The 23,659-nt window shown below is 43.5% G+C and overlaps 1 protein-coding gene and 1 pseudogene across 1 annotated transcript; both read right to left on the bottom strand.

The window, feature by feature from the left end:
• Positions 1–8,829: 8,829 nt before the first annotated feature.
• il17d (interleukin 17d) lies at positions 8,830–9,923 on the bottom strand. The gene is made up of 2 exons (XM_039014007.1): positions 9,561–9,923; positions 8,830–9,475 (listed from the first exon to the last, which is right to left on the bottom strand). The coding sequence occupies exons 1-2, from the start codon at positions 9,857–9,859 to the stop codon at positions 9,154–9,156; spliced, it is 621 nt and encodes a 206-aa protein (XP_038869935.1). The 5' UTR covers positions 9,860–9,923; the 3' UTR covers positions 8,830–9,153.
• A 1,274-nt stretch (positions 9,924–11,197) lies between these two features.
• Positions 11,198–23,659, bottom strand: LOC120063711 (annotated as a pseudogene).

The raw sequence follows: 23,659 nt of genomic DNA, 5'->3' as shown, positions 1-23,659 counted from the left end.
CTCCAGCATCTTCACAAGGTCCTTTGCTGTTGTTCTGGGATTGATTTGCACTTTTCGCACCAAAGTACATTTATCTCTAGGAGACAGAACGCGTCTCCTTCCTGAGCGGTATGATGGCTGCGTGGTCCCATGGTGTTTATACTTGCGTACTATTGTTTGTACAGATGAACGTGGTACCTTCAGACGTTTGGAAATTGCTGCCAAGGATGAACCAGACTTGTGGAGGTCCACAATTTTTTTCTGAGGTCTTGGCTGATTTCTTTTGATTTTACCATGATGTCAAGCAAAGAGGCACTGAGTTTGAAGGTAGACCTTGAAATACATCCACAGGTACACCTCCAATTGACTCAAATGATGTCAATTAGCCTATCAGAAGCTTCTAAAGCCATGACATAATTTTCTGGAATTTTCCAAGCTGTTTAAAGGCAGTCAACTTAGTGTATGTAAACTTCTGACTCACTGGAATTGTGATACAGTGAATTATAAATGAAATGATCTGTCTGTAAACAATTGTTGGAAAAATGATTTGTGTCATGCACAAAGTAGATGTCCTAACCGACTTGCCAAAACTATAGTTTGTTTACAAGAAATGTGTGGAGTGGTTGAAAAACAAGTTTTAATGACTCCAACCTAAGTGTATGTAAATTTCCGACTTCAACTGTACCTACTCGTCAAATCAAATTTTATTTGTCACATGCCCCAAATTCAACAGGTGTAGACCTTACCGTGAAATGCTTACTTACAAGCCCTTAACCAACAATGCAGTTCAAGAAAATATTTACTAAATAAACAAATATAAAACATTTAGTTAAATAACACAATAAAATAATGAGGCTTTATACAGGGGGTACCGGTACCGAGTCAATTTGCGGGGTTACAGGTTAGTCGGGGTAATTTGTACATGTAGGTGGGGTAAAATGACTATGCACAGATAATAAACAGTGAGTATCAGCAGTGTAAAAACAAAAAGGGGGGAGGGGTCAATGTAAATAGTCAGGGTGGCCATTTGATTAATTGTTCAGCAGTCTTATGGCTTGGGGGTAGAAGCTGTTAACTTCTCTAGGGTAGGGGGCAGCATTTTCACGTTTGGATGAAAAACATACCCAAATTCAACTGCCAGTTACTCATCGCCAGGAGATAAGATATGCATATTATTAGTAGATTTGGATAGAAAACACTCTGAATTTTCTAAAACTGTTTGAATCATATCTGTGAGTATAACAGAACTTATTTAGCAGGTGAAACCCGAGGACAAACCAGAATTTTTTATTTTTTGAGGTCATTGTCTTTTCAATGAGTTTTCATTGGGAAACCAGATTTCTAAGCAACTTGCTTGCAGTTCCTACGGCTTCCACTGGATGTCAACAGTCGTGAGAAATAGGTTGAGGTTATTCCTTTGTGTAATGAAGAAATACGGCCATCTTGAAGTCGAGGCACTCCTGGTGTCCTAGACATGCGTTTCAATCAAACAGAAGGCATGCTACATATCGTTTTAATCCTGTATTGGACACATATCACCCCGTCTTCAATTTTATCGATTATTAATGTTAAAAAATACCTAAAGTTGTATTACATAAGTAGTTTGACATTTTTTGGCAAAGTTTACAGGTAACCTTTGATATATTTTGTCGTCATGTTTGAGCAAGTTGGAACCGGTGTTTTTCTGGATCAAACGCGCCAAATAAATGGACATTTTGGACATATATCGACGGAATTAATCAAACAAAAGGACCATTTGTGATGTTTATGGGACATATTGGAGTGTGCGATTGAGATTGCGTCATCTGTGAATCTGTTGGGGCGCTATGCGAATTGGAGTGGGTCTAGGGTTTCCGGGATTAAGGAGAAATGTTGATGTGAGCCATGACCAGCCTTTAAAAGCACTTCATGGCTACCGACGTGAGTGATATGAGGCGGTAGTCATTTAGGCAGGTTACCTTCGCTTTCTTGGGCACAGGGACAATGGTGGTCTGCTTGAAACATGTAGGTATTACAGATAGGTATTACAGACTCGGTCAGGGAGAGGTTGAAAATGTCAGTGAAGACACTTGCCGTATGCTCTGAGTACACGTCCTGGTAATCCGTCTGGCCCTGTGGCCTTGTGAATGTTGACCTGTTTAAAGGTCTTGCTCACATCGGCTATGGAGAGCGTGATCACACAGTCGCCCAGAACAGCTGGTGCTCTCATGCATGCTTCAGTGTCTGAGGGGGGGTAGTACGTCTGCCAGCCTGTCTGGTAGACTTGCATCACTGGGAAGCTCACGGCTGGGTTTCCCTTTGTTATCCGTAATAGTTTGCAAGTCCTGCCACACCCGATTAGCGTTGGAGCCGGTGTAGTAAGATTCGAACTTAGTTCTGTATTGACGCTTTGCCTGTTTGATGGTTCCTCGGAGGGCATAGCGGGATTCCTTATAAGCGTCCGGATTAGTGTCCCGCTCCTTGAAAGCGGCAGCTCTAACCTTTATCTTGAAGAGGATGTTGCCTGTAATCCATGGCTTCTGGATGGGATATGTACAGTAGGTTATGTACGGGAGGTTGACTGTGGGGATGACGTTGTCGATGCAGTTATTGATGAAGCCGGTGACTGAGGTGACTGAGGTGGTATACTCCTCAATGCCATTGGATGAATCCCAGAGAATATTCCAGTCTGTGCTAACAAAAACGTTCTGTAGTGTAGCATCCACGTCATCACTGGTACTTCCTGCATTAGTTTTTTGGCTTTAAAGCAGGAATCAGGCGGATGAGGTACTCAACCTCCCGGGTGGCGCAGTGGTCTAGGGCACTGCATCGCAGTGCTAGCTGCGCCACCAGAGTCTCTGGGTTCACGCCCAGGCTCTGTCGCAGCCGGCCGCAACCGGGAGGTCCGTGGGGCGACGCACAATTGGCATAGCGTCGTCCGGGTTAGGGAGGGTTTGGCCGGTAGGGATATCCTTGTCTCAGTATGTAAATGTAATAAAAATGTATGCACTCTACTGTAAGTCGCTCTGGATAAGAGCGTCTGCTAAATGACTAAAATGTAAAATGTAAAAAATGGATAGAATTATGGTCAGATTTGCCAAATGGAGGGCGAGGGAGAGCTTTGTATGCTTCTGTGTGTGGCATAAAGGTGGTCTAGTTTTTTGTCCTCTGGTTGCACATGTGACATGCTGGTAGAAATGATATAAAACAGATTTAAGTTTGTCTGCATTAAAGTCCCCGTCGCTAGGAGCGACGCTTCTGTATATACAGCTCGTTGAGTGCGGTCTTAGTGCCAGCATCGGTTTGTGGTGGTAAATAGACGGCTATGAAAAATATAGATAACCTCTTTTGGTATATATTGTGGTATTATTATCATGAGGTACTCTACCTCGAGACTTCCTTAATATTAGACATCGCGCACCAGCTGTTATTGACAAATAGACACACACCACCACTCCTCGTCTTACCGGACATAGCTTTTCTGTCCTGGCGATGCATGGAAAAACCAATCCAACTGTATATTATCTGTGTCATCGTTCAGCCACGACTCGGTGAAATATAAGATATTATCGTTTTTAATGTCCTGTTGGTAGGATAGTCTCGAACGGAGCTCATCCAGTTTTTTCTCCAGTGATTGCACCATGACTAATAGAACGGATGGTAGAGGCGGCTTACCCACTCGCCGACAAATTCTCACAAGGCACCCCGATCTCCGCCTCCTGTACCTCCGTCTTTTCTTCACGTGAATGGCGGGGACTTGGGCCTGGTCTCTGAAAAACAGTATATCCTTTGCATCGGACTCTTTAAAGAAAATCTTTGTTCAGTTCGAGGTGAGTAATTGCTGTTCTGATAACCAGAAGCTGTTTTCGGTCATAAGAGATGGTAGCAGCAACATTATGTACAAAATAAGTTACAAACAATGCGAAAAAAACACACAAAATAGCACAGTTGGTTAGGAGCCCGTAAAATGGCAACCATCCCCTTACGCTACGGTCACAAGGCGCAGGCCTACTTATTGTCCCTAGAATTTCTAAGCAAACAGCTGGAGGCAGTGCTTTCTCCTATAGAGCTCCATTTTTATGGAATGGTCTGCCTATCCATGTGAGAGACGCAGACTCAGTCTTGACCTTTAAGTCTTTATTGAAGACTCATCTCTTCAGTAGGTCCTATGATTGAGTGTAGTCAGGCTCAGGGGTGCGACGGTGAACGGCAAGGCACTGGAGCAACGAACCGCCCTTGCTGTCCCTGCCTGGTCGGCTCCCCTTTCTCCACTGGGATTCTCTGCCTTTTTTATGAGGGACTGAGTCACTGGCTTACTAGTGCTCTTCCATACTGTCCCTACTTGCCTGTCCCAACTTGCCCTCTAAATACACCTCTGCTGTCTTCAACCAGGATCTCAGCAATCACTGCCTCATTGCCTGCATGCGTGATGGGTCCGCGGTCAAACGACCACCGCTCATCACTGTCAAGCGCTCCCTAAAACACTTCAGCAAGCAGGCCTTTCTAATCGACCTGGCCCGGGTATCCTGGAAGGATATTGACGTCATCCAGTAGAGGATGCCTGGTTGCTCTTTAAAAGTGCTTTCCTCGCCATCTTAAAAAGCATGCCCCATTCAAAAAATGTAGAACTAAGAACAGATATAGACCTTGGTTCACCCCAGACTTGACTGCCCTTGACCAGCACAAAAACATCATGTGGCGTTCTGCATTAGCATCGAATAGCCCCCGCGATATGCAACTTTTCAGGGAAGTCAGGAACCAATATACTCAGTCAGTTAGGAAAGCTAAGGCTAGCTTTTTCAAACAGATATTTGCATCCTGTATCATTAATTCCCAAAAGTTTTGGGACACTGTAAAGTCCATGGAGAATAAGAGCACCTCCTCCCAGCTGCCCACTGCACTGAGGCTAGGAAACACTGTCACAACCGATAATTTCAATAAGCATTTTTCCACGGCTGGCCATTCTTTCCACCTGGCTACCCCTACCCCGGCCAACAGCTCAGCACCGCCTGCAGCAACATCCCCAAGCCCCCCCCCCCCCCCCCCCCCCGCTTCTCTTTCACCAAAATCCAGACAGCTGATGTTCTGAAAGAGCTGCAAAATCTGGATCCCTACAAATCAGCTGGGCTAGACAATCTGGACCCTCTCTTTCTAAAATGATCCACCGAAATGGTTGCAACCCCTATTACTAGCCTGTTCCACCTCTTTTTCGTATCGTCTGAGATTCCCAAAGATTGGAAAGCTGCAGCAGTCATCCCCCTCTTCAAAGGGGGAGACACTCTAGACCCAAACTGTTATAGACCTATATCCATCCTGCCCTGCCTTTCTAAAATCTTTGAAAGCCAAGTTAACAAACAGATCACCGACCATTTCGAATCCCACCGTACCCTCTCCATGGGTGAAGGTCATGGGTGCACCTCAGCCACGCTCAAGGTCCTAATCAATATCATAACGGCCATCGATAAAAGACAGTACTGTGCAGTCTTCATCGATCTGGCCAAGGCTTTCGACTCTGTCAATCACCGCATTCTTATCGGCAGACTCAAAAGCCTTGGTTTCTCAAATGACTGCCACGCCTGGTTCACCAACTACTTCTCAGACAGAGTTCAGTGTGTCAAAACAGAGGGCCTGTTGTCCAGACCTCTGGCAGTCTCTATGGGGGTGCCACAGGGTTCAATTCTCGGGCCGACTCTTTTCTCTGTTTATATTAATGATGTCGCTCTTGCTGCTGGTGATCCACCTCTACGCAGACAACACGATTCTGCATACATCTGATCCTTCTTTGGACACCGTGTTAACAAACCTCCAAACGAGCTTCAATGCTATACAACCCTCCTGCCATGGCCTCCAACTGCTTTTAAATGCTAGTAAAACTAAATGCATGCTCTTCAACCAATTGTTGCCCGCACCCGCCCGCTCGGCTAGCATTACTACTCTGGAAGGTTCTGACTTGTGGACAACTACAAATACCTAGGTGTCTGTTTAGAATGTAAACTCTCCTTCCAGACTCACATTAAGCATCTCCAATCCAAAATTAAATCTAGAATCGGCTTCCTATTTCGAAACAAAGGCTCCTTTACTCATGCTGCCAAACATACCCTCGTAAAACTGACTATCCTACCGATCCTTGACTTCGGCGATGTCATTTACAAAATAGCCTCCAACACTCTACTCAGCAAACTAGATGTAGTCTATCACAGTGCCACCCGTTTTGTCACCAAAACCCCATATACTACCCACCACTGCGACCTTATGCTCTCGTTGGCTGGCCCTCACTACATATTCGTTGCCAAACCCACTGGCCCCAGGTCATCTATAAGTTTTTGCTAGGTAAAGCCCCAGTTCTCTACTGCCATTGACTGGAACGAATTGCAAAAATCACTGAACCTGGAGTCTTATATCTCCCCCTCTAACTTTAAGCATCAGCTGTCAGAGCACCTTACCGATCACTGTACATGTACAGAGCCAATCTGTAAATAGCACACCCAACTACCTCCTCCCCATATTGTTATTTATCCTCTTGCTCTTTTGCACCCCAGTATCTCCACTTGCACATCATCATCTGCACATCTATCACTCCAGTGTTAATGCTAAATTGTAAATATTTCACCTCTATGGCCTATTTATTGCCTTACCTCCCTACTCTTTCTACATTTGCACACACTGTACATAGATTTTTCTGTGTTATTGACTGTACGTTTGTTTATGTGTAACTCTGTGTTGTTGTTTTTGTCACACTGTTTTGCTTTATCTTGGCCAGGTTGCAGTTGTAAATGAGAACTTGTTCTTAACTGGCCTACCTGGTTAAATAAAGGTGAAATTAAAAAAAAAAAAATAGGAGGGGTGCTTCACTTGAGTGGGTTGAGTCAGACGTGATCTTCCTGTCTGGTTTTGTGCCCCCTCGGGCTTGTGTGGTGGAGGAGATCTTTCGTGGGCTATTCTCAGCCTTGTCTCAGGGTAGTAAGTTGATGGTCTGTTGATATCCCTCTAGTGTTGTTGGGGCTGTGCTTTGGCAAAGTGGGTCAGTCTGTTATATCTGGTGTATTTCTCCTGTGTTATCTGTTCTCCTGTGTGAATTTAAGAATATTCCCTCTAATTCTCTCTCTCTTCCTGTCTACCCCCCCTTCCCCCAGAGGACCTGAGCCCTAGGACCATGCCTCAGGACTACCTGGCCTGATGACTCCTGGCTGTCCCCAGTCCACCTGGTCATGCTGCTGCTCCAGTTTCAACTGTTCTGCCTGCGGCTATGGAACCCTGACCTGTTCACCGGACGCACTACCTTGTCCCGGACCTGCTGTTTTCGAACCTCTCTCTCTCTACCGCACTTGCTGTCTCTAACTCTGAATGCTCTGCTATGAAAAGCCAACTGACATTTACTCCTGAGTTACTGATCTGTTGCACCCTCTACAACCCTGCTGGTCATCTATGAACGTTTGAACATCTTGAAGAACAATCTGGCCTTAATGCATGTACTCTTATAATCTCTACCTGGCACAGCCAGAAGAGGACTGGCCACCCCTCAGAGCCTGGTTGCTCTCTAGGTTTGTTCCTGGTTTTCTAGGGAGTTTTTCCTATTCACCGTGCTTCGTTGTTTGGGGTTTTAGGCTGGGTTTCGGAATAGCACTTTGTGACATCTGCTGATGTAAAAAGGGCTTTATAAATACATTTGATTAATTGATTGATATTGTTGATAATTTTAACTTGTCTTAAAGCTTTTATGATAGGCCTAGTAGGAGGATAGGTTATTGGCCATTTAGTTTTAAACCTCGCATGGAGGGTCAAGGTTTTTCCGCCCCGCACGGATCATTTATTTCTTAATAAGCTTAAACTTTATTAAAGTTGTCATTCAATGTTTCTATAGGCTATTAATGTTATTAGTTCCATGGCTACCTTATGTTTTTAGGCTATTCAAACAATGTTTTGAGATGGATTCTTTATTCATCGTTTTATCAGAAGAAAGCCATGCAGCCAAAAGTCATACAAAGCCTATCAAATGGAGAGAGAAGGGAATATAGCCTATGTTTTTTTTAAACCACTAGACACAATATAGTTAGTAATAGGTTTAGGCTATGAGGCCCATGCATCCGCTCTGTCTTGACTACATTCCTCTCTTGAGTTCTGTATATAACATATTTATTGAAATAGGAATAGGAAAATTACTCGAGTGCTGCCCTGCTGTGCACTGCTGACTCTGTTTTTTACTGCGCTGCGCCAGTAAAGATCAAATAGGCTAAACCATCATCTGTTACATCACTATGTTGTCACCATCGACAATGGCTGTCAATCATCGTCGATAGACGATACTATCGTAATATCGGCCAACCCTACTGGTAAGGCATTCCGGATTATAGATTTGCCTTTGGTGACGGGAAAAGTTTCTCAAATAGGTAAACCAGAGGACTGGTAAACATGTTTCGTGGTACAGAATGTCGTCTTCAGTGACGGGAGATCTCTGTACAGATCTAACGGAGCAAAGAGGCTTTCCAATTGCTACCTTATTTCTTAGCTCAATCGTCTGGTACGTTGTCAAGGAGGGCGGGCAGGTATGTTGCGAAGCAGAGGATCACTGGTTCGAATCCAGTATGGGACAGTGGAGGAAGCTAAGCTGTTAGCAGCACATTGACCGCAATTACACATGCTAATATTGTGATGTCATATTCCAGGATAGCTTGTCTGAGCGCACTCCTGTCCCGAGACAACCCTTTGTTTATAAATGTCCTTACTGGCGTGATGTCTGGCATTCATCCATCCCACAGAACTGACTTGACTGATGTTGTCTGTGACTGTCGCAAGGAAGGCCAACTTGTTGGGCAATGTCCATTGCCTGTCAGACTTCCAACGTTTCATTTTGGGGACCATGATAACAAAGACTCGGGAGATGGTTTTTAATGATTTCTTATCCCTTATGACAGAATTATGAAGTGAATAATGGTATTCATGTATGCTTGACCTCAGTGTAAATAATATTTCATACACACACAGAAAATAAAAACTGTTATGAAGGCCTGGAAACATGCTTAGATGATCATGAAATATAATTCCATTCACCAGCAGGTGGCAGTGTGTGTCTAGAGTTAAATTACTGTTCAAAAGCTGCTGCTGCTAGGTACACCGTGTTGTGTTATACAGCCAACCATACATTTTCATACATATTATACAGCCCTTTATTCTATTGCCTTGCTTTCCATGGATGTTTTATATGTTCTTGTCGTTGGAGCTGAGCTCGTCAGCTTTTGTGTGTTCTCTCTCCAGGCTCTGGTTGCTGCTCTGCGCATCCCTATCCTTCTCCAGCAGGGGAACACAGGTGCACCCCACGGCCACAGATACGTAGCTCTCTGTGTATGAGTGGCGCCCCCCAACGCAGGACCCTGTGCGTCGCAGGATGACGGAGGGCATGTACACAGGGGTGCTGCGGTACTGGTCGCTCTCCTGACCAAACGGTCCTATCAGACAGCCTTTACACAAGCAATATGCCTCGGGTATGAACCTGGGATACCTGGCGGGGTCGTGGGAGATCCTGTTGAAGGAGAACCATAGATAATTATATTGACCCATTCATAATTACTGTGGCCCTCTTGACATTTAGACCCAGGTATTCCTACCTGTATGCCCAGGGAGACAGGCTGAGAAGGTTGACGGGGATCCGAGACTTCCTGTCGGGGACAGGGCGTCCCGCTGATGGGCAGGTGAGATTCTTCCGCTCCAATGGTGCAAGCTGCAGAGTGTGGTGGAACGCACTCAGGACGCCCACCGAAAGCCGCCCAAACATTTGCTCGAGGATTTCTTCCGGTAAGTCCAAACACTGCCGACCCTGGGTGGACTTCTTGGACACTTTGGCTACCGATGCCATATCGCATAACAGCACCAGAAGCAAACACACGAAAGATACTCCACCAAACATCGTTGCGCACTTCTGTTGGACACGAAATAGTAAACTTTTACTGCTAAAATAAAATGTATTGTCGGGCTATACAGCATCGGTTTAGAACCCCTTATATAGTTTTTGACGTCTGCGAAAACTTCAGTCTGTTGTCGGGTCCTCCCATGTAATTCTTGTTGCGCAGATGGAAACATTGCACTGCGCTCTGAGTCACTCGAATGGTTGCCGAACTGCAGGTACTCATCCAGCTATTTTCCACTCTGAAATATTTTCGGGATAGAATGTTGAACAGATTGGCTGGCACAGAGAGCCGTAATAGGAAATGTTCGGTTGATTATCACAAGAATTCATCCACCTGCGCTCGGGAAAGGTTCATACTTTCAACTTTCCGTATCTACAATGCAATATTTTAAAGTTGTGTTGTATAATGCGGAGTGCCTGGATACAGCCCTTAAATGTGGTATATTGCCCATAGACCCCAGAGGTGCCTTATTGCAATTATAAACTGGTTCCCAACATAACTAGAATAGTAAAAATAAATGTTTTGTCAAATCCGTGGTATACAGTCTGATATACCACAGCTTTCAGAAAATCAGCATTCAGGGCTCGAACAACCTGGTTTATAATTAATATTTTCAACACCCAAACCCATGCATCCAAAATTAACAAGAGCAACAATGTATGGTGACATTTTTTTTATTATCTGAAAATAGACAAATCAGATGCATATATGCACTTCTTTGCCTCAGTCAGAACACAAAAAGCCAGGGAAGACTTGCGAATTACAATAAATAGTGCTTTGCAATATAAACATATTTTATAAAGTATACATTTAAATGAAGAGCCTCTAAACTGGGTTAAAACTGTATTACTGTCCTGAGGTTACCATAGAGTTAATAACAATGGATTTTCCCAGAAAGTTTCCAGGTGATAAAATGCATCCAGGCTAGCATATGGGAAAATAATCATCTCAGTTTGCACCACTCTGGTGGAATGTAATGTATAGATTATTTGAACTTGTTGTTCACAAATAACCTTATGATCCGGATCCATGCTATAGTAGCGGGTCGAAGATCCAGGACCAGAGTACCAGGTATTGTAATGCGTCAGCGTGAGTCGCATGGAACCTTTTTGCCCATTGTAAACAAGCTACCTAGCTAGCTCACTAACATCATGTAAAATGTGCGGCTTGCTAATCGCACCCTGAAACTGTTATTTTCAGGTCTTGTGAAAGCGAAACATATTCTGTAGAATTCTCACAAACGCTCCAGGAAACTGAACCAGTGTACCGAATTTCATATGTGAAAACACCCTTACTGTCAAGGAGGGGAGGAGGAAATCAGGGGAACTTGGAACTGGCTACTCCGGTAGTAGGTCGTCTCCCAACTCTTCATCAGCAAAGTCGTCATCCTCTATGTGCTTCTTGGATGCAGTCTTTGGTGGATCCACATAGGAGGCATCTACACGCACACAAACACATTCAGTTACTATTGATCATCATATTGCACACATGATCACTCGCCATATGTGGCAACTGTGTACCACACTCCCTGCAGATACTGTGGGGTGTCCACAGTGACACCCACATTAGAACTCCACTGTAAGTGAAATGTATAAACTATCGTAGCAGCACAGACTAAAAATATTGTAAGGGGAACACAAGACCAATCCCCTGAAAATCAATGTTAGGAAAGAGAGGGTAAGTTACTTCATGAAGGTGACAGCTGTGTTAGTGCTGACAGAGAGGTAGAGTGTGTGGTCTATGGTCCACTGCCTATAGACAGATGGATGGTATACTGCTTCTCTCTATATAAGTCTGTCTGTTTAGTCTGGGCCTCTGTAATGCTTCTGTCCACAAGGTGTTAAGATGGATCAGGGGCCTAATGTGAAAATGATGGCAGAGAGGAAAGAGTTGGAACACCATTGAAAGACTGCGGTAGAGTTGTACAATGGAAGACAAAAAACCTACACTGCACATCTTCACTGTTGAAGGTGGAGGGAGGCAGTGTGTATGTCTCACTGGCTGCTGACCTCGTAGGGTTCGTTGGTGCCAGGCAGTGCCTTCATCTTTGCGCTCAGCCTTGGCGCTGGTGCCATGGCTGCGGTGCCCACTGTCTGAGAAAACGACACAGGATGAACCTGCTTGCCTACTGTTGGAACTGGCCCCTTCATTACCCTGTAACTGCATGGATCACATTTAGCAATGATTGTTACACTCTGTTAGAGAGGGATAAACAATGAGAGGCTGTTTAATACCACATGCTTCTCTTTCCTCTGTGTGTGTTTGAGAGAAAGAAGGAGGGAGAGGGAATGTGTGGCAGCTCTAGGCTCAGATGATAGGTCCGTATGGCGGTCCAGAAAAGTGGGGGACAGGCAAGAGACACTCACATCTGGCAACCAGGTAGTCATGGAAACAACTCCAACCACAAAAACAGGAAGAGGAGGAGGCCCAATATTCCGTTGGGCCTCACAATCCTCAAATCACAGCCTTTCAAAGGCCCCACTCACCAAAAAAATGCAGTGAGATTTCTAGTGGAAAAGCAACCCCTTTTTCTGCCTCAAAACGGAGAAAAAAATGTATTGCACATACCATGAGTGTCTAGCTTTGTATTTCCCTGTCAAAGGGTCAGCTGTCAACTGTTGGTGTGATCAGACCTCCCTGCGCAAGAAGAGGGCAGCTTACACATTTAGATCAAAGGGCACCATTGATTTGGAAGTGTCTGAGAAGTGCTTTTAAACCATACTGGATCCTCAGTTAAAGAGTAGTCATAAGTAGACGACTTTGCTGAAGTAAAATAACCGTAATAACCCCAGTTTCTAAATAACGACCACTCCAAAATGTGCATGTATAAGCACTATGTATTCCGAGTTAGTAGTCAAGAGGGTCAAAAGAGGGGAAACTCTTAGGGGTGTATGCAAGAAGGGAGGTTCTCTCAAATATCTGAGAGTATTTTCAGGTCTCTCTTTGCAATGTGATCAGTGCAAACATTCTCTTGAGGTGGCGAGTTACAGGAGGGAGTCATTCCTGGCATACATAGCTAACAGCAGCCTGCTAGAAGATTTCTTGGACGCTGTGAATTGGGAATGTAGAGCTAGACTGTAGTTCAGTCATTGAAATTGAGAATTCAAATGTTTGTGTTTCTTTTTCTAACATACTGGAAAACGTTTATTCCTTTACTTTTACCTAAACAGTTACTTTATACCTTAACACTTTCACCTGGCTTAGTGTATTTGACAAACGACAAAAAAATGATGTAGTCAGATTACTTTCATGAGAAATGGCGTAAAGTAATGCGTGACTTTTTCAAATTGGGTAGCATTATTACAGTTACTTTGTCAAACAACGCGTGCGTTACTTTCAGAATCATATCTCTACCGGGCGTGTTTCCATGATCCAATCTCGACTTGTTTCCTCATTTAGCTCTCGGGGGAGCGGAGAAAGGGTGTTTGGAGAAATGTCATGACAGCTGCTGTCCATAGAAATGTATAGGAGGGTGCACCTTTGATCTTTGCCATTGATCGCTTCTGTGATAGCAAAGCCCACAGAGGGCTTCCCCCATCTAGTGGCAAGTGTGCCCTCTATACATCTCTATGAGTCCGTGTACATGCAGTCTATAACCAGAACTGGCAGCTCGAGAGAGATTTTGAATGAAAAGATAGGAAATCTGTACAGATGTTTGGCTTACAGTATATATGGCTAATTATGTAGCCCATGAGATAGTCTACAAGTTCTGCGCTATCACAGGAAAGCAGTGCACCAGATGAAAGACATTGATGCTCAAACCTGAGTTAGTAAGTAGCCTGTTTGGTAGAGCGCGCAGCTCACCATGCTCCCTCCAGCAGTCAAACAAACAGATATTTTTCATAAAAGTAACACAAATAAATAATGCCTTAAATGTAACGACTAATAACTTTAAAGTAACTAATCCCAACACAGCAGAGGACTGTGTTTAGGCCCGGGATGAGAGAGAGAGAACAGATCCAGAAGAAAAACGTGGAAAGAGAAAAGGAAGACAGAAGAATGACAGGGAAGAACAAGGATAGTTTAAAGGATCAAGCTAGAGCAGCATGAAGCGAGCACAAAGGGAATTTAAAATGACAGTTGGAGAGTAAATAGTGTGGTGTGTCTTTGTGTAAAGGGTTAGCACACTGTTTGTGTGATCTAATGAGGATCCTAATAAAACACCAAATACCAGACCAATCTGCCACACAAACAAAGTGTACCACTGTCCTGCTCATCTGCTTTGTTATCCATCTCTGAAGTGCCATAAGAGAATAAAAAAGAGTAAATGACTGAAAGACTAAGCTTGTGTAAACATTTGTACAGGCCACTTCACTACCGAGTGCTGATGGAGGATTAGCTGTGTTTTTAAAAAACATGGAATATGGCATGATAATTATTGCTTCAACACTGAAAACATCAGCAAGTATACTGCATACTGTAGAACTAAGCCATTACTATTATAACATAAAATGGCAGAGCATATCTAGTGTAGGAAACCACAATAACTAGTCTGGTCATGGACAAATTTCAGAGATTCTTTGGGCAAGTAGTATGTAGTCAATCAAACGCCTTTGACCCTTTATGTGCCAATGACGGTTTCGTAGTAATAATTGTTTTCACATGGTCAAGCCAGAATAACAATGTTGTTTTAACTTGTTCTAGTTAGTACAGAAAAGTGACAGCAGTTGGAACAGCTGGATTAAAAGTATTGGAAAGGGGCACATACTGTATCTACACAGAGAAGACTTGTACCGATGGCCTTCTTAGGTGGGGTGCGGACCGGGTCAGAAGTACCCCTTGTCGAAACACACCCAGGTACAGCAGTGGGGCAAAGAGCGATTATAAAAGGTTAATTGAATAGGTAGGAAAGGGTTACTATCAGAAGAGAAAGTCCGGGTCAGAGATGTAATGGAAATGTATTGGGTTAGGATTAGCGACAGTGGGATTAGACAGATAAACATCATGTCATACTGAAAGTCTGAAACAGCTCTTTTTCTATTACTATCTAATGTCTATTCGTACCAATGGCCTTCTTAGGCGGGGTGCGGACAGGGTTCGGGGTGCCCACTTTCAAGACAGCAGTGAAGAGAAAATAGATAATTGGTGAAATGAATTTTTATGATTGAATACTATCCATATATAACTAAACAGGGTTGGAGATGTGTGTAGACATATGGAGGTGTTCAGGGTCCTGTTGGAGCCGGGTCAATCACCACTGCTGGCGCTGCCCTCTCTCCGGGCCCCTCTAGCACTGCCCTCCCTTGGCGACTTAACCCGCTAGTGTAGAGAGAAAGAGATGTCTCTGTTCAAATCCACCATCAACCAAAACAACAACACAGACACTCTCTGATTTATCCAACTGTTTGTTGGTTTCTATAGTGAAAACAAAGAGACTTGCAGAGAGCAAAAACAGCCACAGACATCATGTCAGCAAAGCTTGGGCCAGTTAACAACAGAGCAGGAATGAGAGATTCGCTCCTTAGAAGGACCGTTCTGATCCAAGAAAATCTCAGTGCTGATTTAGGAGCAGATGGTTCTGATTCAGTGAGATGTCGGTATTCTCCGTCTGTTTTCCATAGGAAAGACACAGTGAAGCCAAAGTCTCTAGTGCCTTCAAATGGTGTTGTGTCACTGTCAGTAGCCTTAGACAAGAGTGTAGTTAGTAAGTAGAGTACCTGATCTCCTTCATATTCTCCACCTTCTTCAGTTTGGTGGCGTAGTCCTGGACCTCTTTCAGACCCATGTCTGTGCACAGCCTCACCAGGAAACACAGGCCTGTAGGGGGACATGGGAAAAACACACACCCATAGAGATGTCAGCATCAATACATAATTGTTTATAAACCATTACATTAGAGAAGTAATGCTGAGAGGGCAAGAAGGGATTGGGTGGATTACATTCAACGTTTTCCAGGAATTTCCGGTGGATGTCTTTGTAAGTCTCCAGGGCTTTCTGGTAGTTTCCTGAGGATGAAGGAACAAGGAGCAGCAGTGTTCAAGTTATTGCACATGTAATTATTTCTACCTCGGTAAGGGTGATAACAAATTCATTCTGACAAAATGTTTTATTTACATAATAACTCACTTTGACGTGGATGATAAACTCACCATTTCTCCTGTAGCAGCTGGTCACCATAAACTGCCACTTTTTATTTATTTATTTCACCTTTATTTAACCAGGTAGGCTAGTTGAGAACAAGTTCTCATTTGCAACTGCGACCTGGCCAAGATAAAGCATAGCAGTGTGAACAGACAACAACACAGAGTTACACATGGAGTAAACAATAAACTAGTCAATAACATAGTAGGGGAAAAAAAGAGAATATATATACAATGTGTGCAAAAGGCATGAGGTGGTAGGCAATAAATAGGCCATAGGAGCGAATAATTACAATTTAGCAGATTAACACTGGGGTGATAAATCATCAGATGATCATGTGCAAATAGAGATACTGGTGTGCAAAAGAGCAGAAAAGTAAATAAATGAAAACAGTATGGGGATGAGGTAGGTAAATTGGGTGGGCTATATACCGATGGACTATGTACAGCTGCAGCGATCGGTTAGCTGCTCAGATAGCAGATGTTTAAAGTTGTTGAGGGAGATAAAAGTCTCCAACTTCAGAGATTTTTGCAATTCGTTCCAGTCGCAGGCAGCAGAGAACTGGAAGGAAAGGCGGCCAAATGAGGTTTTGGCTTTAGGGATGATCAGTGAGATACACCTGCTGGAGCGCGTACTACGGGTGGGTGTTGCCATCGTGACCAGTGAACTGAGATAAGGCGGCGCTTTACCTAGCATAGCCTTGTAGATGACCTGGAGCCAGTGGGTCTGACGACGAACATGCAGCGAGGGCCAGCCGACTAGAGCATACAGGTCGCAGTGGTGGGTGGTATAAGGTGCTTTAGTAACAAAACGGATGGCACTGTGATAAACTGCATCCAGTTTGCTGAGTAGAGTATTGGAAGCTATTTTGTAGATGACATCGCCGAAGTCGAGGATCGGTAGGATAGTCAGTTTTACTAGGGTAAGTTTGGCGGCGTGAGTGAAGGAGGCTTTGTTGCGAAATAGAAACAGCAATATTATAGTGAGATGAGGACTACAGACTTACTGGATTAGTGTGGCTCAAAGTACTGGAGTCTAAGGCCTAAGACTTGAGTTCGCATGAAACGACTTGACAAGTTATCAATACTGCAGGGGCATGATACAACATTACTTTGTCCCCAGGCTACTGGGCAGATATGCCAGAATAGAGGCACAACAAACAAAGCATATCACTTGTTACATTATGATGTACAAACTCAAGACACATACACAGCAATATTATAGTGAGATGAGGACTACAGACTTACTGGATTAGTGTGGCTCAAAGTACTGGACGGCTTTCTCACAGAACTGAGTGTCAATGTAGTAGGCCCCCAGCCACTCAATAACATCAATGTTGGAGGGGGAATACCTCAAGGATTGAACAAGAACAAAGACCATGGAGACAGTTCAGATTTCACCCAAAGTCTTCATGCGACTGATTTTTGTAATCAACTACAGTAGTTCCTACAATTTAGACTTGTGAATCAAAATAATATACAGATACATTGTGATAAGCATTGAAACTTAGAAGTATATCATGATTATCTGATGATAGAAAATCCCAGTACTGCGTTGAGAGAGATTGACCTCGTAGTAGTACTGGAAGGCCTTAGACTTGTCTCCCTCGCTATCGTAGAGCTCTCCCAGTTCGGCCATCACCTGGGGGTCTGTGGGTGTCACACGAATCAGCTGCATCAGCCACTCTATGGTCTGATGGGGGTCCTCCAACATCTCAAAGCTGAGCTGCAGTCAAGGATCACATATACGCAAAACATGTAGCCCTCTATATATTATAATAACGCTCTAAGTTGTAGACAAGCGCTCCTTAAATAACATTGTTTTTAGGCAACGCTCAAAGACCCAGTATTCTGTGAGGATACAGATTGGCTAGCTGCCACATGACCTGAGCACTGTTCGTCAGGATGGCTTTGAGCTTCAGGAAACAGTCTAGAGACTCCTCCAGACGCTTATAGGTCAGACCTGAGGAAAAAGCACATTCTGTGAGAAAAGGAAGACTACGGCGCAAGATTAATAATAGCATATTAAACAGATCCCTGAGCTCCCAATGATCTTGCTGAGTCCTGACTGTTTTATTTACCCAGGTTATATACAGTAGGGCCTCAGTGCAGGACAAGTCGTTCCGGAGAGCCTCCTTTTAGAACTCTGTAGCCTTCTCATAGTCCTTCTTCACAAACACTGTATCGTCCTTGTTGATGAGCGCCGCTGGGTTGTAGCGGTCGGCCGTCATGGCCAGGTCAGTATAGCGGTCAGCCTGGTCATAGTCCTTCTTGTGATGGGTCAGAGGTAATCTCACCAAGAGATCTACATATGCCATACAGTTCAAGGAAGTACGCTAATGATGATTGAATATAGGAGTATTTCCCTAATATGACTATATAATATCGATAATCAGAATGAGAGGGTCTTACCAGGAAGTTGAGGAAGGAGAGCTTAGTGGCTGCAGCACTCTTCACTCTGCTGTCTTTCTTCTCAAACGTCTTCAGAGTCTCCTCAGCCTGTAGAAGGAACCCAATCACTTAGCATCACTATACCATTTACACAGTCATATAGCATACAAACACACACCTCACAACATCTGACAAGAACATTACACATACAAACAAATGAGTATAACACATACCTTGAGCTTAAGAGTCATGGAGAAAAGGAAAACAAACAAAATGGAGGGAGTGAAGAGGAGAAAAGCTGTGGTGAAACAGCTGAAGGGAGAAACTGATACATAGACAGAAAATACAACGTACACACATACAGACAGGATGGAGTGAAAAGGAAAAACATGCCATTTCCTTCATGTGGTACAAGGGAAGACTGTTCATAGTCGGTGACACATACCAACCTGGTTGAAGTCCCTCTGTCTCAGGTAGGTGATGGCTTTGGTGATCTCTAGGTCGTTATACTGGAAACTCTTCACCATGTTCACACACCTACAGAAACAACCACACAGAGTATTGCCATTACTGTACCAAGGGGACGCCAGCCCACATTTACCCTGTATTGCCCTCTAGTGTTGAGGTTTGGAAAAACACTAGTCAAATCCAGCAGCGAATGTTGGGGAGATGAGCTTGGCTCATGTCATGATGAATTTCTCAGCCAGGGCTTTCCTGCAGTCAAGAGAACAGATTCCAGCGGCCAAATACAATGGCTGAAACATTTCATACAGATGAACAGTGATGTTTTGTATAATGTATGAATAAGACTGTTATCGTTCTCTCTCCATTTGGTGAAGCTTGTCGTTCTTGATGGCTTCAATCACCAGGTTGGCATGGGTGTCATCCTGAAAACAAAACTAACGTAGATGACTTGAGAAGCATAACATGCAGTAAGTCGTACTACAATAAAGCCTAGAACTTTCCATGTGCTGAAGCGTGCAGACTGGACTCATAGTGTAGTGTACACTTCACTGTGCTGACTATGTTCAGTTTGAGAATAGAATAGAAGTGCTCACGTTGGGTGGGATGTACTTGTCGATCCCCCAGAAGACACAGATGAGCTTCGGAAAAGCCTTCTTCATCCTTTCTATGTCTCCAATGGCGTGGTAACACACAGGATCAAGTTAAAGCTGTTGGGGCTCTCGCTCAGGGCGTCAGAGTACTTGCCCATGGGGATGAAGACCACATTGATGTTCTGCATGATCTTTATCCTTCTGCTTGAAGTAGATGTTGGTCATGTTCACTTTTAACCTTCCTGGAAAGAAAGTAAAAAATAGTTTTCTGACAAACAGGTGTTTGGCCCAGTAATGCTCATCAGTGCTGGTCTGTCATTTCAGTGGCTAATCTAAAATATGACATCCTTCTCCCACCCACCTGCATTACTGAACATCTTGTTCTTTACGATGACCTGGTAAGTGTTCAGGGCCTCTGCGTACATGTCATTGTTAGTGTATTGAGTCTCCAAGTTAATAAAATACCTAAATATCAACTCTGATCCCTGTGATCAGACCAAAATTTACCTTACCTGCTCTGTGAGTACAATAACAACTGTCAATAGAAATACTAATCAGTCCACATCACCTGGACCTCACATGCTTGTGAGACGCAATGTATTTTGAGGTCCAGGTGATGTGGACTGATTAGTATTTCTATTGACAGTTGTTATTGTACTCACAGAGCAGGTAAGGTCCAGGTTGATGTGGTCTGCATTGCCTGATTGCTCCCTCTGTCTCACCAATGCTCTGTCCTTCCACCCTGCCTCTATCTAGGGCAGGGGTTCTAAAACTTTTTTGGCCCATGACCCCATTTTAATACCTGAAAATTCTCGTGACCCCAACCATGTGGAAAAATAATTATGTAATTAACAGCCAATGATTACTTTTTTAAATTGGGGCCATGGCAATCAATTGCAAAACATTCTAACAGTATTTCTGATTGTATTCTCAACTCACCATCATATACTTTTAATGTGGGGCTATGACAGTCAATTGCAAATTAGTCTGACATAAGAGAAATTATCTCACCACCACTAATGAGATGGGTGTCCTTGATGCATATCGCGTTGGAGCTTCTCGAAGTACGGGGGGCATCTCTCCTGTCACATCCAACCTTGATCAATATTGGTTTTTAATACAGATGAGAGCACTGAATCAGCGTACCATGAGTTGTAATGCTCGGAGGGAGACAGCACCGTATTTCCCTTGAATCGGGAACCAAAACTCCTCAATAGTGGCACGTGAATGCGTTGTCTGCAGCATTCGGTCAGCTCGAGCAGCTGATCGACTTAATTTACCGGCATGTCAACTGAGCCAGGATCACAGTCAAACAGATTTTGCTGATTCGGTCACTCATCTGTAGAATTATTTTGTATTTCCGCTGCATGCTTGCGTTCAGTTCTCCAAATATATCTGTTAGATAGGCAAGGAGACACATTTTATTTTCATTACACAGAAAGTGTAAGTCTGTTTAATTATTTTTTTTTTAAATGGTATCCATTGCGAATGACAACAGTTTCTCTCTCAATTCGAAAAATCTTTCTAACACTCCCCCTCGATAACCACCAAGCCTCGGTATGAAAAAGAACATTGTCATGATCTGATAGTTTTGCGAACAGGCGTGTGCGATTTAGTTTACAACCGCACTTACCTGTACTGCATATTTCCGAGTTCTGCGCTCAGCTCTTCTGCCGCCAGTTGCTCTCGGGGTATCTATTATAGCTCAGTGGGTGTATCATACAATGCGTTCACATGGCAGAGGGAGACACATTCATAACTAGAGTGCAGAGGCCTGCCCGCCGTCCGGTGATAGATGGAGCCCCATCTGTGCAGAAGCCCACCATTCGATCCCATGGAATCTGTTTTTCGTCAATATAGCCACGCATCCCTTGTACTGTTTCATGCTCGAGAATCTTGAGACAGAACAATATGTCCTTGTGAATAGCATCCCCCGACATGTAGCGGACATAAGTCAATGCGTCTCGGCCCTCACAGCTAACGTTAATTTAGAGGGCATAAGGTGAGGAGTTTGAGTCCATCAGTCAAGAGTTTCCTCCTGACTGCTAGCTATAGCATCAATTCTTAGTTTCACAGTGTTATCTGACAAAGGTATTGATGTGAGTTTCTGTGCCTCTGCCTCTCCACACATTGTTTTCACCATATCAGTCTCTGCAATAGCGTGTGGTTTTATAGCGTACTGGGCTTAGCCATTCACTGTGGGAATGAATCAAGTCCAACCGTCAAGTGCGACCATTTTCCTGATCTGAGTGTGCTCTCTGGTTTTTACTTTTAGATTTTAATTTATATTTTTAAGGTTAACCACATTTAAATGATTTTGAGAGACAAAGATGATATTATAATATATATTTTTTTACGAGGATTTTGGAAATTCTCAAATGGGGTCGCGACCCCTGGTTTGGGAACCGCTGATCTAGGGACTGTAATAACAATGGTAGAAATAACGATGTTAGAGGTAAAGCATTACACATTCCTGAGTCTGTGATGTCTCTAAGTCATTCTGTACAGATATGAGGCAGGGGTACACTGACCAACTGTAGGACTCCACAGCTGTGCGCCAGGCAACTCTCCTCTATCAGGTCATTCACCTTCTTCAGGACCTTCGCCTTCTTATCTGGCCTGAAAACAACATGGCCGTCAATATACCTCAATCATCCTAACCATCATTATACCTTCATCATCCTACAGAATCACAGGAGAAATCCTGAGAATCGCATATTGAAATGAGGGTCAGCAGCAGAGACAGAAACAAACACTTACGTATCTTCACTTTTTCCCTCCAACAGAGAAGCTGGTCCTTTGGACTGACCCAGTGGGTCAAATGCAGAACCTGAAAATATAAGAAACAGGTTTTGATATTACGTTCTATACTTGTGGTCTCCAATAAACTAGTGAATGTGACCAACACACAGCCCTCTCCCTCCCTGGTAAACTCCCCTCTGGTCATGGCTGAAGAGTAGCCTGCTGCTCTGACTGCAGTCATACTATAGGCCTAGCTGCACCGGAATAAAGTTCCTCGTTAGTCGTCTTATCCCACAGTCTGTTGACTGACACTACGATACCAGTGTTACATGCGTCTGTTCACGAGATATTAGAATCCACCCACTGAGGACAGACGTCAATTCAACATCTATTCCACGTTAGTTCAACGTCATAGAAATGACGTGTAAATGAAGTTGATTCAACCAGTGTGTGCCCAGTGGGCAGTAGGAAAACTAGAGGAACTGAATACTGATGCTCACACCTGTACAGCTCCAGTCATGGGTCTGCCCATAGGTGAGGCCATTTGCATCCTAGACTGCAAGTCACAGCATTAAAGACAGATTTACAAATTAGAACATGCATTTATGCAATAGCGCGTGGTTTAAAAAAAAAGATAAAACCCCATCAACTCATTACTAAATAATCAGATTACTTTTTACAGACAAGGTATTTTCTCTAAAAACATATTTAAAATCATGGCTTTATGTGTTCAGGTGTTTGCTATATAACCCTGTCTCAACACTTAGCTAACATTTAACCTCACATCACCTCACTTGCAAGTATACCATGACCCGAGTTCTCACCTTCAGAAGCCCGCTCTCACTGCCAAACTTTGTTCTTGAAATCTCAAAACATGCTCAAATGCAATAAAATACTCTATATCTTCTAAATTGATATTGGCTCTATGTGCCTTCTTTTCATTAATCTGTGAACAATTTGATTGCATCCCATACTTAGAATCACAGTACCAAAATTCAATCTTAAACCTACTTTATAGCCTACCCATCACTGAAACATTGATTTACAATCAACATGCTGCAACAAGTAAACCAAATCTTACACAATCCATACTTACTCCAAAAGAGGTTCCCAAAGCCTGTCCTCCAATGGCAATGCCAGGAAACTTGGCAGTCATCTTAGAAAATAAACACAAATAATGTAGAACTCAATTCAGTTTATTGCCATTAGCACATTGCTTTAATTATGCCATATCTCGACTAACTGTAAATTACACTGTTATAACACTCACATGGGGCCTTCTCCCATGGCTGGCCTGACTGCTTGCTGAAAACCAGCATCATTGTCAAGCTCCTGTTAAACACAAGATATGAACTCAACAATACTATAATTCATCACAAATTCAGTATGAAACAAGAGTGAAGATGAGGCAGTACTCTAATTCAAAGACACGAGGCTTGCTAAAACTAACTCCGAATCAAATGTTTGATTGTTTGTTGTAGCCCGAGTATAGGTCATCTTCTTTGTCAGCAGCAAGATGCACATGCTCCAT

Source organism: Salvelinus namaycush, chromosome 19 (assembly GCF_016432855.1).
Source record: "Salvelinus namaycush isolate Seneca chromosome 19, SaNama_1.0, whole genome shotgun sequence".
Classification (NCBI taxonomy): Eukaryota; Metazoa; Chordata; class Actinopteri; order Salmoniformes; family Salmonidae; genus Salvelinus; species Salvelinus namaycush.
This window is presented reverse-complemented; position numbering and strand designations above follow the sequence as displayed.